Raw genomic sequence first — 17,166 nt, forward strand, 5'->3', positions numbered from 1 at the left:
GATCGGGACTCGTGTCAGACGGACATCTGGGCTACTCGCCAAACTTGGCCCTTGTCGGTTCTCTCCAAAGCAGCCTCCTGAGTCTCTCTCAGCTCCAGACCCCAAGTTCTGCCGGCCTTGAGTCTCTCAAAGACTCCAGAACTGGAGGCTTCACCGAACCACTCATCTTTCTCCCCGCCCTCCCTCCCCTGCCCCATGCCCCACTGCAAACCATAATCTTGCAGGCAGACAATAAAGATAGAACAAGCATTCAAAAAAATGAGTAGCTTTGGAGTCTTAGAACGTGTCCCAACATTTTCTGCTGGTTTTTCTTTTCCCCAGGCACTCAGGGCACTGCCTGCCTTCTGCACCTGCCACAGGCAAGTGTCTCTGTCTTTCAGTAAAATTACTTTATGCATTTTTAGTGCAGGTCCTGGCCTGCTTTACATCCTGCTTTACCCGAATGATTATATCTTCCTTACTTCATTAACTTTTCAGCAGACTTTGAAAAGCAAAATCATCTCTCTGATACCTGCCATTTGATATTCCATAATGTTAGCATGAAAACAGAGATGGAGGGGAAAGGAGTCCCTGTGTCCCTTCATCCATTCATTTTATCTGTTCCTAATCAGATGACATAACAGAGAATACTTTGAAAACCTTAAAACCCTATTGAAGTGCTACCTGTTGTGACTTTTTCTCATTGATTTATTCCCAAATGTATCAATCATGTTATTTAATTTGAGGAACTCCAGTTTAAAGGATAGAATGTTGGGTTTGGAATTAGAAAACCCAGGGTACAAATCCCACTTCAGACTCTTAATGGATGTGTGACTAGATGGTGTCCTTTATCATCTGGAGCCTCAATTTTCTCACCTATAAAATAAGAATGAAAATAATGGTATAGAGTAGAATAGGTAGGACAGTGGATAGAGCACTGGGCTACCAATCAGGAAGACTCATCTTAGCTTTCTTCTGCCCTCAGATACTTACTTGCTATGATCCAATGCAAATCGCTTTACTCTATTTGCCTCAGTTTCCTCATCTTTAAAATGAATTAGAAAAGGAAATGGCAAAACCACTTTGCCAAGAAAACTCCAAATAGGGTCACAAAGAGTTTGTTTGACAGGGACTCAATAACAACGCATGATACTCTATTACAGATGTGTTGAATTCATGGTCAACAGGCCAAAAAACTCCGGAGTACACCAAATTAAATTAAAATACAATATTTCCAAATTATGTATAATAAAAATAAATAAGCCTACAGTATAACAAAAAATAAATAAAAAGGAATGCTGGCAAGTCCTCAAAAAAAGAGGTGCTGAATCAAATGAGATACATATATATATATATATATATACATACATACATACATATGCAAACATGCATTTAATCATGGAGGATATGAGATATATTTTACATGTTACTTATAGATTATAAATTGATAAATAAGTGGTAGCCTTGATTATTTATACAGTCCAACTGCCTTTTCTTTTTAGGTCTAGGAGATTTTCAGAACAGTCTGCAAAGGGTGATGACAGAAATGGATAATGACAATCATTGGAAGGGCTGCAGGAAGACAGGCATGCCAATAGTGGAACCAGAAACTGGTCCAACTATTCTGGAGAGCAAATTGGAACAATGCCCCCCAAATCAATAAACTGCCTTTTACTCAGTGATATCAGTACTAGATGTATACAGCAAAGAGAAAAAGGCCCCATATGTACAAATGTATTTATAGCAACTATTTTTAATATAGGTAAGAAATTTTAACTAAGGAAGTCTCTGACAATTGACAGATCAAATTATGGTTTATAAATGTAATGGATTACTACTTGTGCTGTAAGAAAGAAATGAGGAAAGAGATGGAATTAGAGAGACCATAAAGGACTTATATGAACTAATATAGAATGAAATGATCAGAACCAAGAAAACCATTCATAAAGTAACATTGTACAGAAAAGTAACTTTGACAGACTTAAGAACATTGATCAATATTATTACAAGTTATGACTCTAGATATCCTTGGATTAAAAACAAAGCAGTTAGTTGGTGCAATGAAGAGTATAATGTGTTGGAATCAGGAAAGCTTGAAAGTAGGCTGAATTCCTTGTCTCTTTTTGGTTTCTGTCTCAGGTATATGTAGTGATGAACAAAAGAGTAATTGAAAATTAATTATTACATTCTTTACTCCTGAGCAGAAGGTGGCAAACATTCAATCATACTGAGAGCAGGATGGACTGAGGATAACATAAAAGGCCAATTGAAAAGAAGAATGCCCTCTTCTGCAGAACACCAACAGTGGCAAGGTCTAATCCAGTTGGTATTATTGTAAAAACTCAGTACTGAAAGCTTCAAATTCAGCTTAAAAATGCGAGGCATCCTTGTGCATCAGAAGAGGAAGATATTGTATTCTGCTTTATATCCTGATTCAAGCAGAGACACAGAAGTACCGACTCCTCCTTCACTCCAACCCCCCTGCCTATAATTGATAGTTTGACTACTCCTTTGTGAATTTCTCAAGAAGCTGCTTCTTCCCCTCTGGTTTCTTCTTTTTTTGTAAAAGACTACAAGCCCCCACATCCAGAGAAAGAACTGTGGAAACAAATGCAGAAGAAAAACAAAATCAATCACATAGTTCAATAGGGATATATGATTGGGACTTTCACGTTAAAAGATCACCCTACTGCAAATATGAATAACATGGAAATAGGTTTTGAACAATGATACATGGATAACCCAGTGGAACTGCTTGTCAGCTTCTGGAAGGGAGAGGAAAGAGGGGGTGGGGATCATGAATCATGTATGTAACCTTGGGAAAATATCCTAAATTAAAAAAAAGAGAGATTACAAGTCAATTTTATTTTTGGTGTTGGGGAGACTGAAGATGATTCTGTTGCCTTTAAATTTTTGGTGAATTACCTTGCTGAAATATTTTACTATGTGACTTGTTATTCTTACACAACTTTACACAACTGTTATTACACAACTTGTTATTCTTACACAACTGAATTAAAGATGCCCTTAATTGGAGGCCAAAGTATTTTTCTTCATAATTGGTAAATTGTACTGACACTAAACCTCAAAGCAGTGAGATGTCTGAGAATGGTTTGGAGGAGAGGTTATACAAATGTTCACCTTTAAAGAATTCACTTGCAGTGCTTCCCTATGTCTGGTGATTGGCTACTTCTGTAATCAAATGACCAAATTCCTCCTGACAAGTCATGCCAAAGAAGACTTGTTGGGAAAGAATTGATGGGACAGTTTTTATTTATACTGATAACTGCTTTTTATTTTTATTGCTCATCACTCCGATCCAGATATGGAGAGCAGTTTGGTAATAAATGGCCATGCCTCAGCTGTCACCATTTTGACCACAACGATGATCAAATTACAAAAATCATTCTTGATTATTTGACTTAAAAAGGTCTTTTTCTCATATTGATGATGCTTTCAGATATGGGTTAGTGGTTTCTTTAAGCTCCATTTTGACTAGCTGTGAGGTGCTATAACTCTCACCTATTTGATTGATGGTTCAGAATCTTCATCAGTCCCTGCGTATATTTGATGCTGGGGCCAGGTGATGCTCTGAAAAGTGTAGCCTAGGTTAGGTAAGAGAGGAGGGTGCGGGGTCTGTATTTCACAGGCTTTTGCAAGTGTACTTCATCTTGACAAGCCCCCTCTGATGAGGGAGAGCTCTGTGAGCCTGGAGGAGGCCACATAATAGGGGCAGTGTGGAGCTAAACAGGCATGAGGGAGGTAAAAATCAACAACAGTATGTGTGTCTGAGGGGGAGGAATATTTTCTTGACGGATTAAGTAGGAGGCTTAAGGGTACACAGAAAGCCACAAATTACCTAGGATGGAGCTGTAAGATGCTAACTGACATAGAAGGATGTAATGACACTCTGTTGAAGAGATTTCAAAGATAAAAAAAAACCTCATTTTTCTTCTAATTATTTCAGTTTTATATCTTATTCCTCCATCCTAAAGAAAAGTAAAGAAGTGTTGTTGACGTATTTTAAATGGATACTGGAGGTTTTAATTTCTGCATTTAAGGTTATCGAAGGTAGCAACCATTTGTTATTCTACTATACGGTTTACTCAACCTGAAACATGGGGTCTTTAATGTAATATGACCTCAATTCTGAACTATCTTTTTATATTGATGTTATATGATAGAAATTATATGAAATACTGATAGCACATAATATGAAATATTAAATACATAAGTAATTATTATATAATGATAAATCTAAGACAGACAAATTACTATCTTATCTTCTGAAATAATTAAGGATTCCAATTTCCCAGTCAATTCAAAGGTTTCTTCATACAGACAATTAAGAGTGACTTCCTTATATTTAACCAGACTTGTTTCATTTGTTAGAAATGGAAGATTATTGGGTGACTGACTGCATAGACTTTATCACTGTTGACCACACCTTCTCAATAGTTTCTTTTACCTTGATTCCTGAAACATAATGGTACCTCAATGTTCTATTGAATACTTAAAGGGGATAGTCCCCCAAATTCTTCCTTTGTCCCTCTTTCACTTTTCTTTACATTCTTTCTTCCTTGGCAATTCCATTTGATCTCACATTTTTCAAATATCACACATGCAAATGACTTCCATTATCTATAGTTCCAGGTCTCACTTACCTACCAGACTCACATTTCCATTTATCTGTAGGATAATGCTACTTGTGTATCATTTGTGGACTTTGCCACTGAACTTCAGTGGCCTTCTCCCTCTGTCCTTGTGACTCTCTTCTCCCATTAGTGAATTCCTCCTGGAAGAAAGAACCAAATAAGCCATGTTTCATTGTCCAGATTTTGCCACTGTACAAATGTCTCTTTCCCCTAATCCTCTTTCAGAATTTTTTTATGTTGTTTTCCTTCATTAGAAATTCAGCACTTAGTACATTGCCTGACACATAGTAGTGTTTAATAAATGCATCTTGACCTGACTTGTCCTGTTGGTACTTCAAACTCAACATTTCTTTCCTTTTTTTTTAAACCTTACCTTCTGTCTTGGAATCAATATGATTCCAAGTCAGAAGAGTGGTAAGGACTAGGCAGTGGGGGTTAAGAAACTCAACATTTCTTAAAGAGTTTTTCCTTAAAACCCAATCCTCTTTTCTGACTTCACTGTTCCTATCAGTTCACCATTTACCATCTTAAAAATCTTGATTTACTTTTGATTTCCCTCATTCCTCCATTTTTTTCATAGTCAGTTGGCTATCAAATCTTACAGATTCATCTCAGCAACATCTCTTCTTCACCAGTTCCCATTGCCACATCTATCCTAATTCTGGTGTTTTCTGACAGGTCTTCTCATCTCCCCTTTCTAATTCTTCCAATTAATCCCACATATTGCTAACTGATTTATTACTTACTATTTAAATTTAGTTCTTATGTATGTTACATATCCCATTTAGACTTCTAGCATCAAAAGGGCAAGTACTCTGGTTTCTTTTTTTTTTTAATCATTACCTTCTGCCTTAGAATATATACTAAGTATTGATTCCAAGGTAGAAGAGTGTTAAGGGCTAGGCAGTTGGGGTTAAATGACTTACCCAGAGTCACACAGCAGGGAAGTGTCTGAGGTCATATTTGACCATAGGACTTCCCCTCCCCAACCTTAGTTTTCTTTCCACCGAGCCACCTAGCTGCCCCTGGCTTACTTAAGCTTTGACTCTTCCCCCAGCATGGAGCAGGATGCTCTGCTTTAGTGTTTGCTATATGTTTGTGAAATTGAATTGAATGAATATGTTAATGAATACAAAAATATGAAAACTTGCAACTTAAGGGAGATCAAGTGATCAGAGACAAGGAGGAAACTGAGAGTAGAAGACAATTCCCAGAAGCCTCTTTTGTACATTTAACTTGAGCTTTGTGCTAACCCAAGAAAAAACTAGTTTAGGGAAATGCTGGGTGTAGTCTCCTAGGTAATAACTGTGTTAGAAAAGGGGTGACTGCAAAGAGAACAGTTTTGACATAGAATTGAAGGGAAAAGGTTAGAAAAGATATAGAAAAATTTTATTAGGGAGGATTGTAAGGATATTGATAGTGAGATTACTTCAGATGCATGATTACCATCTGGACACACTTCCTACCTGCATCAAGCTAAAGTGACTACAAATACAGTTTGTAATGTTTATTTTGATCACAGTTAATAAACGAGATCTCTGTATGCTATGGGAAATAGTCTTTGTACTCAACCCAACTACTAGTTAAAAGTCGTTGCCTATTTTTGTGGAGAAAATAAGCTCACAGAATGTTCCTTTTCTTTTGGTTTTGGAACCTTTACAGAGCCTTCCGGGGGTAAGTTTTTATTTTAAGTTTCTTCTGTACCAAAATACTGCCTTGTACATATTAAGTGCTTTATAAACACTAAAATAATTAATTGAATGGAATAAAGTATATTTAATTGATTTGTAGAAAGGAACTCACAAAATAACATAGAGTAAAAGTTGGTGGAATTCAAGACACAATTTTCAAAGGTGACACTCCAGTGTGCTAACAAAATTTCTTGGGAATATTTTGCATGGGGACTATCATGGACTTTTTTCCCCCCAAAGTGGTTTTGTAACATTAGTTGACTCAATGGCTTTAATAAAATACTCAAAACAAATTTCTCTTCTTTTTAATTAAAATATGCATATGGAATTATGAAAATATGAAACCTAAAATATGAAGTTATATGTGTGTTTTGGGGCACAATTATAGAACTGAAGAGTAAAAGGAGGGATGAGAATGCTATGAAATGAAAAATAATGAAAATATAAAATTATGATTCTTGAATGTCCTCAACTCATAGGTTTGTAAACTCTTTAAGAATAAACTTTGCTTTTTTTATTATTCTGTACAGGTTACATTGAAAAATAGGTACTCAAAAGTTTGTTGTGATTTTATCATCAAATAACTGCAGGATCAATTTCCTACTAGTACAATCATATCTTTAATGACATTATTTGGCTAACTGAAGAATGACTAATTTTCACTGAAAATGAAAAATTGTTGGTAAAACTATGTGTGTGTATATATGATATATGTATATGTGTGTGCACATATATGTATGCATATGTATACCCAGTTGGTTGCTTTCCAAAGCAAAATGAATTGTTTACTTTGGCAGGAGGGGTGACAATGCACAACTAGCCAAAGAGCCCCATCCCCGGGCTCTCCTCCATTTATTTCATATCATTGTTTATAACCTGGCTTCCTTCAGAAACAGCTGGAATGAGGAAAAAGAAGCCAAGATTTTGAGTATCAAGTAAGGGGAAGGCTCCACTCTGTTCTTTCTAACCACAACACCTCGTCTAGAGCCCCAGCTAAGCTATTTTCAGAAGGGGGAAGTAGGACGGCTTAGCCAAAGTTGGATACACTTACTGGAAAGAGGAGCCAGGTCTGCATCTGGCAGGAGGGAAGGAAAAGCAGTAGGAAAAGAATAAGGAACAAAGAACATGTCACTAAGTAGAATTTTGTTAAATTTCAATTTGCCAATATATGAGCAGAGGATAGATTTTCTCTGCTTTTGCCAAGTGCATTTTGAATGTACTTAGACATTTTGGCCATTAATTTGATGGAACGTCCTACATCAAAGGGAAGCCAGGGAAGTGTGGTCTGTCATCTATTTTATGAAATCTAGAAATCAAAGCAAGGGGAAGTGGAGTTGGAATGGGAAACAAGGAGCAAGGAGGATTAATTCTATGGATATGGGGAAGCTCTAAACCAGAACCCTGCCTAGTTAATCAATGTAGACTATGTGTTTTTGCTACTAAAGTATAGCCATCATCAGTCCCAATTAAAGGCCTGCCTTCTGCAAGAAACTTTTTCTAGTCTTATTTAATCTAAGTACTTTCCCTCTTAGATTATCAGCCATTTATATCTTGTGCATACAGGGTTGTTTCATGTTGTCTTGCCCATTAGATGTGAGAGGAGGGCCTCTTTTCAGTTCTATTTTTGCCTTTCTTTTTATCACCAATCATTAGCATGGTCCCTACACACAGTAGTGCTTAATAAATATTTTTTTAATTTCACTTAATCATAATAATTTTTATTCATATAATACAAGAAAATCAGTATAAATATCAACTTGCACTGCTATCTGGGTTTCAATGAACAATAATCATGCTTCAGTTAAACCTCATTGACTATGATCTTGCCACTATGCAAAACCTTGGGACATGAAACTGAAGGATCATATGAATGGTGAAAACCTATTCTTATTTAGCCTCAGTTTTTTCAGGTGATTATTTGGCCAAGATCATCCAAGAAACAAAGAAAAATACGATAATGTCCCTAGTACAGTGCTAGAAAAGTAAGGCTTCAACCTACTGGCAGAAAAGTAGACAGAGGCTGCTAAGAATGGTAACTTTCTACATTATGCATTAACTTGAATGGTGATATTCACAATGCGTAATGAATCGACATACCATCTGAGGAACTAGGTTATTAGCAATAGTGAGATTTTTGTCATAAATGAAATGAAAACAAGGAAGATAATCACAGGCTTTTCATTTAAATTCAATTCAACATGCATTTATTAAGTAGATCCTCTGTACCACGCACTCTACCATATTGTTACAAAGGATTAAGAGATTGAAAAATTATAGAAAGAACTCATTAATACTCCTCAAATTATATATATGTATATATGCATGTAATATGTATTTAGATATACACTCTTCATGTTTAAGCATCTCTGAGTATGTCTGTAGTTGGTTTATACTATCAGCACCACTTGGTGCAACCACATCAATAAGATGAAGTTTTAGAACGTCCTTAGAATACAAAGAATTTTTATCCCGACTTCCAGTAAGGACGGTAAGGCAAATATCATTGACCACATTTTACAGAGAAGGAAGTTAAAACTTGAAGCTTCTCCATTTTCACAAAGTAAATCTTGATGTTGAGATTACAACCATTGGTCTTCTGACTCCAAACTGCATTGGGTTTGTTGGTGTATATATCAATATATTGGCTCTCCTAAAAACTAGTACATTATCAGCATAATAAATAATTATGTGGGAAAATAATTGTTAAGAAATCCTCTATTAAGAAAATATTAGCCTCCACAAGAAGATTTTTTTAATCAAGAAAACTTGTAATAAAAAAGTACAAAATGTTTTATTTCAGGAAACAATTTAATTCAATTATTCATCATGATATTTTACAAATTTTATAATTTCAATATTTATACACAATTAATTTAGAATGATGATGCATAATATAGACAAAGAATATATCAACAAAAGCAAACGTTCTGTGATTTCATTAGCTGAGGAAATCCCCAGTATAGAAATTCTCTCCAGGAAGCAACCTATTTATTGGACTTGATAGATAAATCCTAGGGAGTAACCAATCAGAAGTTAAATGACTTGCCCCAGGTCACACAGTTATTAAGTAGGAGAGTCAGGATTTGAACACAGGTCTTCCTTACTCCAAGTTCAGCACTCTATCCACCTTGCCATACAGTATTGGCATCTGAGTAAAACTGTTTGCATTATCTTTCCTCCTGCTGCTTATTATATATGTGCACTAAAGAAACAGAGACAAGAAAGGAAATAATAATTTAAAAGTAAAAACAAAAAAATTCCCTTAATTTTTTTTCTGTTTTGAAAGAAAACCACCCTCTAATAACCATTAGATAAAGATGCACCTGAATTGCTCATTAATATAAAGAAAACTATGTACCACTGGCACAAAACCAAATTAAATTGTTTTCATATAAAAGGTATTAAGTATTTGGGGTTATTTCCTTTAACCTGGTACTCACAATCATGCAGTCACACTACTGGTGTGATAGCATTACCTCTTTTTTGTTCATGAAATCAAATTATTATTATGGACTCATAGAAATTTATAGCCCTGCTCATGATAAGTTGTAGAATAAATGTAAATCTTTTTTTTTGGTCAACAAGCATAACTGCTGGTCTTGAGTTCTGATCTTCCATCAGTCTGTCAATAGTTTATATTTAAGTAATATAAATTTAAAAAAAATATCGATGCTTATTTAGATGACAAACTATAGATAAGTATTTGGGAAGTGCTTTTTAATTTGCTGTCTTGAACCTAACACAGATGTTTAGATGTCCTTATTCTAGAGATCATGGGGGTCTTTGAAGACCTGGGCTTCAAATTCTAGATGTTTCTGCAAAATAAAAGTGAAAAAAATTAGATATAGCTTACACTAAAGTCTTGTTGGATTCTTAAAGTGGCCCAGTTCCACTGATGACTTGATCATAAATCTAATTAAAAAGTAAAACAATGAAAATGTTTTAACCCTGATGAGAAGGGAAGGACATTTGAGGCAATGATGAAGGGAATTAGAAAGCTGCTGCAGGGAAAGAGTTATTGAACTGTTGGAAGAAAATATTTAAAAGTTATCAAATTCATTCCATATTACAAGGCAATGATCTTATCTATCTGTTGTGAATAACTTAAAAACAAAACATGCAATTATCTACAAATGATATCTATATCCAAAAATTAATTTCCTTGCAATGCCTAGAAAGGTAGTGAGGGAGTGGATGAAGTGTATCCCTTTAATATCTTGGTCAAGAAATGAGAGAAATCTCAGCTCAATCCACTTCAAAGGTGAAGCCACTGATTCCCTTCCCACATTGTCCTATCTCAGCTTGATACTGTCACTTTTTTGGTCATTTGTTCCTGAATGCCTTTAGAGTAAAATAAAAACTCCATTGTTGATATTTGAAGACTTTCATAATCTGGCTTTAGCTTATCTTTCCAGGATGATCATATATCACTTTCTCTTTATGCTCCCATCAACTAGCCCTCTTTCTGTTCCTCATATAACATTCCATTTTCCAGCTCTTTACTTTTGTACAAGCTATTCCCAGCATCTAGAATGCTTTGGTTCCTCATCTCTACCTCCTGGAATACATAATTCCTTTGAAGGTGCAGCTCTTTTGCCACCTCCCTCAAGAGGTCTTTCCTGAAGCCACCAGTGTTACCCTTTGCCAAATCACTGTTCATACAGTTTAGATGTATGCTTTATTTGTTGTTGTGTTCAGTCATTTCAGTCATGTTTAATTTTTCATGACTCCTTTTTTGGGGAGTTTTCTTGGCAAAGATACTATTTCCTTGTCCAGCTCATTTTACAGATGTGGAATCTGAGGTGAGTAGGACTAAGTGACTTCAAACTCAAAAAGATAAGTCTTTCTGACTGCAGGTTTCATATGCTATCTACAGATCCACCTAGCTGTTGGATGCGACTTTATAAGTAGCTAAGAAAGGGAAAGATATATCCAACTGAATAGAGAATTCCAGAGAATAGCAAGCAGAGATAAGGTTTTCTTAAGTGATCAATGCAAAGAAATACAAAAAAATGGGAAACATAAGAATTCTTTTCAAGAAAATCAGAAATATCAAGGGAATGTTTCAGGTAAAAATAGGCATGAAAAAAGACAATATGATAGAGATTTGACAGAAGTGTAAGTAATTAAGAAAAGGTAGCAGAAATACACAGAAGAATTCTACAAGAAAGATCTTAACATTGCCAGTGGTTACTGATCTAAAGGCCAGACTTCCTGGAGAATGCAGTAAAGTAGGCCTTAGGAAAAATTACTAACTATAAAGCTAATGAAAATCACAGAATTCCAGATGAACTGTTTAAAACTGTAGAAGATGATGCTGTTAGAATATGTCAATAAATTCAGAAAACTCAAAAGTGGCCACTGGATTGGAAAAGAACAGTTTATGCCCTAGCCCTAAAGAAGAACAACATCAAAAGAATGTTCAAACTCCAAAACAATTGCATTCATTAAAAAAAACAAACAAACAAACAACCCATCAAGGTTATGTTTATGAATCTGCAAACTGGGTTTCAGCAATATGTGAACAGAGAATTACCAGAATAGGCTAGTTTTCTAAGAGGAAGAGGAACTAGAGACCAAATTGCCAAAATTCATTGAATTATGGAGAAAGCAAGAGAGTTCCAGAGAAATTTCTACTTCTGTTTCATGGACTACACTAAAGCCTTTGACAGTGTGGGTCATAACAGAATGTGGCAAATCCTCAAAAAGATGGGAGGGAGTATCAGGTCATTTTACTTGTCTCCTCAGGAACCTGTATGTAGGTCAAGAAGCAATAGAGAGAAGTAAACATGAAACACCTGATTGGTTTAATATTGGGAAAGGAGGACCACTAGGCTGTATATTGTCACATTATTTATTTAACTACAACATGCAAAATATAAGGCTGGATGAATCAAAAGTCAGAATTAAAGTAGCTGGGAGAAAAAGGAATCATGAGATATGCAAACTATACTTCCTTGTGAGTGAAATAAAAGATCATAAAATCTGACTTTAAACTTTTAAAACATCCAAAAACTAAGATCTTGGTGACTGGCCTCATCATTTTCTGGCAAATAAAGGGAGAAGAAATTGAAGCACTATCTAATTTTATTTTCTTGACCTCAAAGAACACTGTGGACAGTGATTGTAGCCATGAAATTAAAAGACACTTGCTCCTTGGAAAGAAAGCTATAGCATATCTGAATTATTTATTAAAAAGTGGAGACATCACCTTTTCAACAAAGGTCTTTATAAGTCAGTTATGCTTTTCTTTTCAATAGCAATGCATAGCTGTGAGAGTTGTACTATAAGGAAAGGTGAGTGCTACATAATTGACACTTTTGAATTGTGGTTCTGAGAAGACTTTTGAGAATCTCTTGGACAGCAAAGAGATCAAATCAGTCAATATTAAAAGAAACAAATTCAGGTTCTTCCATGGAAGGTCAAATACCAAAGCTGATGCATACTTTGGTCACATAATAAGATAAGACTTATTGTAAAAGGTCATGATGGGAAACATGGAAGGTAAAAGGCAAAGGTGACGGCAGAGGATGATATGGATAGATGGTGTCATGGAAACAATGAACATGAACTTAGATTCAGGAGATAGTGAAGGGCAGAAGAAACTGGCATGCATGGGGTCACAAAAAGTCAGACACAAATGAACAACAACAAAACATGCGATAACTGCCCCCCCCCCTTGATTCAATGGAAGCGCTGGAAGGCAGAAATCATCTCACTTCTATATTTGTATAGTCCCCTAGCTAGCACAGTACCTTGCACAAAGAAAAACATTTAATAAATGCTTGCTGATTGATATATGATGAAACTTTGAGGGGAGGTTCAAATGAAGGGTTTGTTTGGTTTTATGAATGAGGATAATGCATATATATATATATATATATATATATTTTCCCCCCCAGGGAAGAAACTAGTGGATAGGGGAACATTTTTAAAAATGAGAATGAAGAAAAAAATTTTAAAAATGAGATAGAAGAGAAAGTGGGGGAAGACTACATGTCAAGATTAAAGAGAAGAAAAAAGACAAGCTATATTAGGAACTTGACTGAAGGAAGCACTGGATGATACTTCATCTTGACAGATGGAGCTTAAAATATATTTCCTATGACAAGAGAGGACAACTGGTCTTACCCTAGTTTCACTGTGAGGACTCACCTAGCTCCTTTGGTATTTTCTTTTTAGGATTGAAAAAGTTCTTCAGAAGCTACAGAAAATATCAGAGTTGTGAGACATTCTAATAGGAGACCCTAAATGCTAATCCACTGGTTCTTTCATGTGGGTAGAGATTATTTTCTCCTCGGGGGCAAATTTATCTGTGTATGGCCAACCACTTATTTAGTCAAATCCTATGGATTGAATATAGATGTTTTTCAGTGACTGTTAATACCTTTGGGTCAGGTAAACATGGACCAAATGCTTCCAACAAAAGACCTTCATCTCTTACAGCTTGTTCATAATCTGCAAAGGATAGCTTTCCATCATGGTCATAATCCTAGGAAAGACGAAAAACAAAAAATATTAGATATGATAAGTGATTTTGATGACATTATGTGTTACATATGTGTAACATCATTTAGATGATAGAAAAATATGTGTTTATGTGTATGATTTTTCTTTTTATTAAGAAGGAGAAGTCACATGGCATAGTGGTTGGAGAGCTGATCTCAGAGATAGCTTTTGGGTTTTAAGTTTTGCTTTTGATAAATGCTTTCTTTAGGATCCTGACCAAGTCATTTCATCTCTTCATGCTCTTGATATTTCTCTAAGGCTACAAATTGACTTGCATTGGCAGAGGCAGCCATCTCATGAATAATTTTTTCCTGCTAATGAAACCACAGGTTCATTCTCTATGCCCTATGCCCACCAAAGCAAATAATGATTACTGCATTTCCCCTTTTTGCTTTTCTTCCATACCCAATTATTTTGATTGAAATATGCTGATAATATTTGGCTGTAATATGCTTACCATTTTCTTAAGTGTTATATCAACTAAATCTTTAATTCCTTCATCAGGATCTTCTTCACTTGGCTGCTTGAGAAGGCTGTTTTTCAGCATATGAAACATTTCTTCTCGTGAAATGAAACCATCACCATTCAAATCGTAAGCTTCAAAACAATCTTTTAGAAACATAAAAAATTGTAATTTTGTTAAGTTGACTTTTTTTTTATTTTCTCTTAAGCAATTTTAGGCATTCTTAAGTTGGGTAGCTAGGACATTAGCCACTTTAATCATTTTCAGAATGATTTCTCTAGTGGGTTTAGAATTATCATTGCTGTTATAATTTTGATTCAGACATAAAATTCATATTCAGCCCAATATTAGTCAATTTTATTTTCATGTATGCAACATTTAAACACACATCCAAAACCTAATGCTGCAATTATAGCTTACTATAGAGTATTCTTTTCCTTTCCACTTCGAAACTGACTACATTGAGTAGATTGTCCTCTCAAATTACTTGCTCCCTGTAATCATCTTTCATTACATTCAATATATAGTTTCTCTGAAAAGGCTGGGCTAGGCTTAAGAAACCCAGAGCGTATAGTTCATTTCCAGTACTTTCTTAGACAGTGAAAATGTGGCCTGACTCTGCCCACCTATGTTGATCTATGCCACATGCTTTAGGCCATAGTGGGAACATCTACTAACTTGATGAGTGTTAGAAGATTTGACCACGTTTCAGTGAATGCAAAAATATAACATTCTGTTATGCCCTCTAAATTTTCTCAATGTTGAGATGGAAGATATTTTTATGGACTATGAAGTTCAAGGGCACCAGTTCTAGGCTACTTTGGGTTCTTAGACCTTTATCAGTTTAAGAGAATGGTTGAGTTTTTGTTACATTAAATATTTCCATTTCCATTTTATTCTGAACAAGGCAAAAAAAGTCTTTGTTGAAATTGAGCCCCCTGCCAAAATTCAAAGTATTTTGTATTTTCCTCTCCCTCCATACCAGTTCTGTCATCCTGGGTTACTAAAAGTCTGACTAAAAGTCAGACACAACTGAACAACAACACAATAAATACTATTTTAGACCAAGAAACTGACATGGGCCAGATTTAGAATGTAGAAGAGTGTGAGACAACATGGTGTAGAAGAATGCACAGTGGCCTAGGAGTTAGGATACACAAATTTGTAATCTTTCCTTTTGCTACTCCCTACCTGGCCAAGTTTATGAATCTTTCTGGGTCTCAGAATCTCCATCTATAAAGTGATAGGATTGAAATCAATGACATGTAAAATATCTGTTAGTTTGAAATTCCATGATTCTACTATTTAAGTAAAATGGATGGATGGGAAAACATTGATTTGATAATTTCAAAGCACAGAACATGTTTCTGGAGTATTTTTGTTAACTGGATTATCTGGATATATAAAAAATTTATGTTTGCTAAAAATGATTTTTAAAAATCAAGTGAAAGAAAAACCATTTTTATGTGGAACTCCTATTGTCTTTTGGACTCCTGCTACATTGATAAATTTTCATAAAGTTAAAATTTCAGTATTGTTTGTTTCAAACAACAATGCTTCACCTTAGCATTCTTTGAACTTTCTTTTAAAATGAGATGGTCAACTCATTGGATATTTACTGATTGGTGTCTTTATTATCTCTTAGAAGATATGGACAAGGGGTAGGTAGGTAGCACAGTGGATATAATGATAGGTCTGGAGTTGGCAGGACATGGGTTCAAATCTGGCCTCAGACAGTTTTTGGAATTTTGGAGAGGAATCTAGAATTATGCACCCAATGTCATAAAAATGAGTACCCTTTCACTCAGCAATAAGCAGTAAACAAATAATGTTTGTTTCCCAAGGTGATCAAGGAAAAAGGTAAAGGACCCTACACATTTAAAAATATTTCTAGCAGCCCTTTATGTTGGCAAAGAATTGGAAATTGAGGAAATGACCATCAATTGGGGAATGGCAGAATAAGCTGTATTTTATGATTATGTACATGGTCAAAGGAAGTGAAGGGCAGTTTTTGGAAGAAGAAATCAAAGCTATTGATATCTCTGGTTTAAGAAATGATGAGGTTAATTTTTGAAGAAACATGGAAAGACTTGTCTGAAATAATGAAGAGGGAAATGAGCAAAAGCAAGAGAATGCTATATACAGTAACAGTAATATTGTTTGAAGAGTGAATGACTAAGTTATTATGTTACATGACTATTCAGATCAACTATGAGGGATTGATGAAGGAAGATGTTATCAATCTTCAGAAAAAATATGTAGAACTATAAATTATATAGGTTCACATATATATTTCTATAAAAAACTCATCTTTATTGTAGGGCTGGGCAGAAAGGAAAACTGCTTGGAACTGAAATATAACAAAAATAAAATAAATAAAACAAATATAGAGACCTATGGACTTAGAATAGGGCCATACAAGATGATAAAAGCATAAAAAAATTTAAAGCAGTCATTTTCAAACATTTGTTGATGTTGGCACGGTAGCACAATTACTATTTAATTTTAATTTGATCTCACAATAGGGGAGTTGGAGAATTCACATATATGGAATTTCTGTTCAATAAAGGTAGTCATTTTTTGTGAGTTTAAGGTCTGAAATTTTTTGAGGCTACTACATGATTTTATAAGGCAAAATATGTTTTTTGGTTTGAATACTATATCTAGCATATTACACATGTTAGGTAAGCAAAATTTATATTAAGCTACTTATACAATTTCTTTTATTTGCAAATAATATCCAAAATTTCTCAGTAAAATTAGTAGGACCTATAACATACTCATTGAGAATTACTGTACTAAAAATCAAAACTCATGAGAATTGTATTCAGATAATGCATTAATTCAGGTTAACATTAATTGGTAGAAT

At 34.9% G+C, this 17,166-nt stretch overlaps 1 protein-coding gene across 6 annotated transcripts in view; it reads right to left on the reverse strand.

Annotated features, from left to right (window-relative positions):
- Positions 1–1,179: 1,179 nt before the first annotated feature.
- CLXN (calaxin) overlaps positions 1,180–17,166 on the reverse strand; it is a 36,524-nt gene continuing 20,537 nt past the window's right edge. Inside the window, exons 4-7 of one of the 6 annotated variants that reach the window (XM_056823889.1) lie at positions 14,292–14,443; positions 13,713–13,817; positions 4,644–4,774; positions 1,180–2,577 (exon numbers count right to left, since the gene is read on the reverse strand). In XM_056823889.1, coding sequence (XP_056679867.1) covers positions 4,682–4,774; positions 13,713–13,817; positions 14,292–14,443 — 350 coding nt within the window. In that variant the 3' untranslated portion in view covers positions 1,180–2,577; positions 4,644–4,681. Of the gene's footprint in view, positions 2,578–4,643; positions 4,775–9,114; positions 9,528–10,025; positions 10,141–10,178; positions 10,238–13,712; positions 13,818–14,291; positions 14,444–17,166 lie in introns of those variants that run through there. The other 5 variants (XM_056823891.1, XM_056823890.1, XM_056823893.1 and 2 more) reach the window with 5 other exon arrangements.

Source organism: Monodelphis domestica, chromosome 3, assembly GCF_027887165.1.
Source record: "Monodelphis domestica isolate mMonDom1 chromosome 3, mMonDom1.pri, whole genome shotgun sequence".
Taxonomy (NCBI): domain Eukaryota; kingdom Metazoa; phylum Chordata; class Mammalia; order Didelphimorphia; family Didelphidae; genus Monodelphis; species Monodelphis domestica.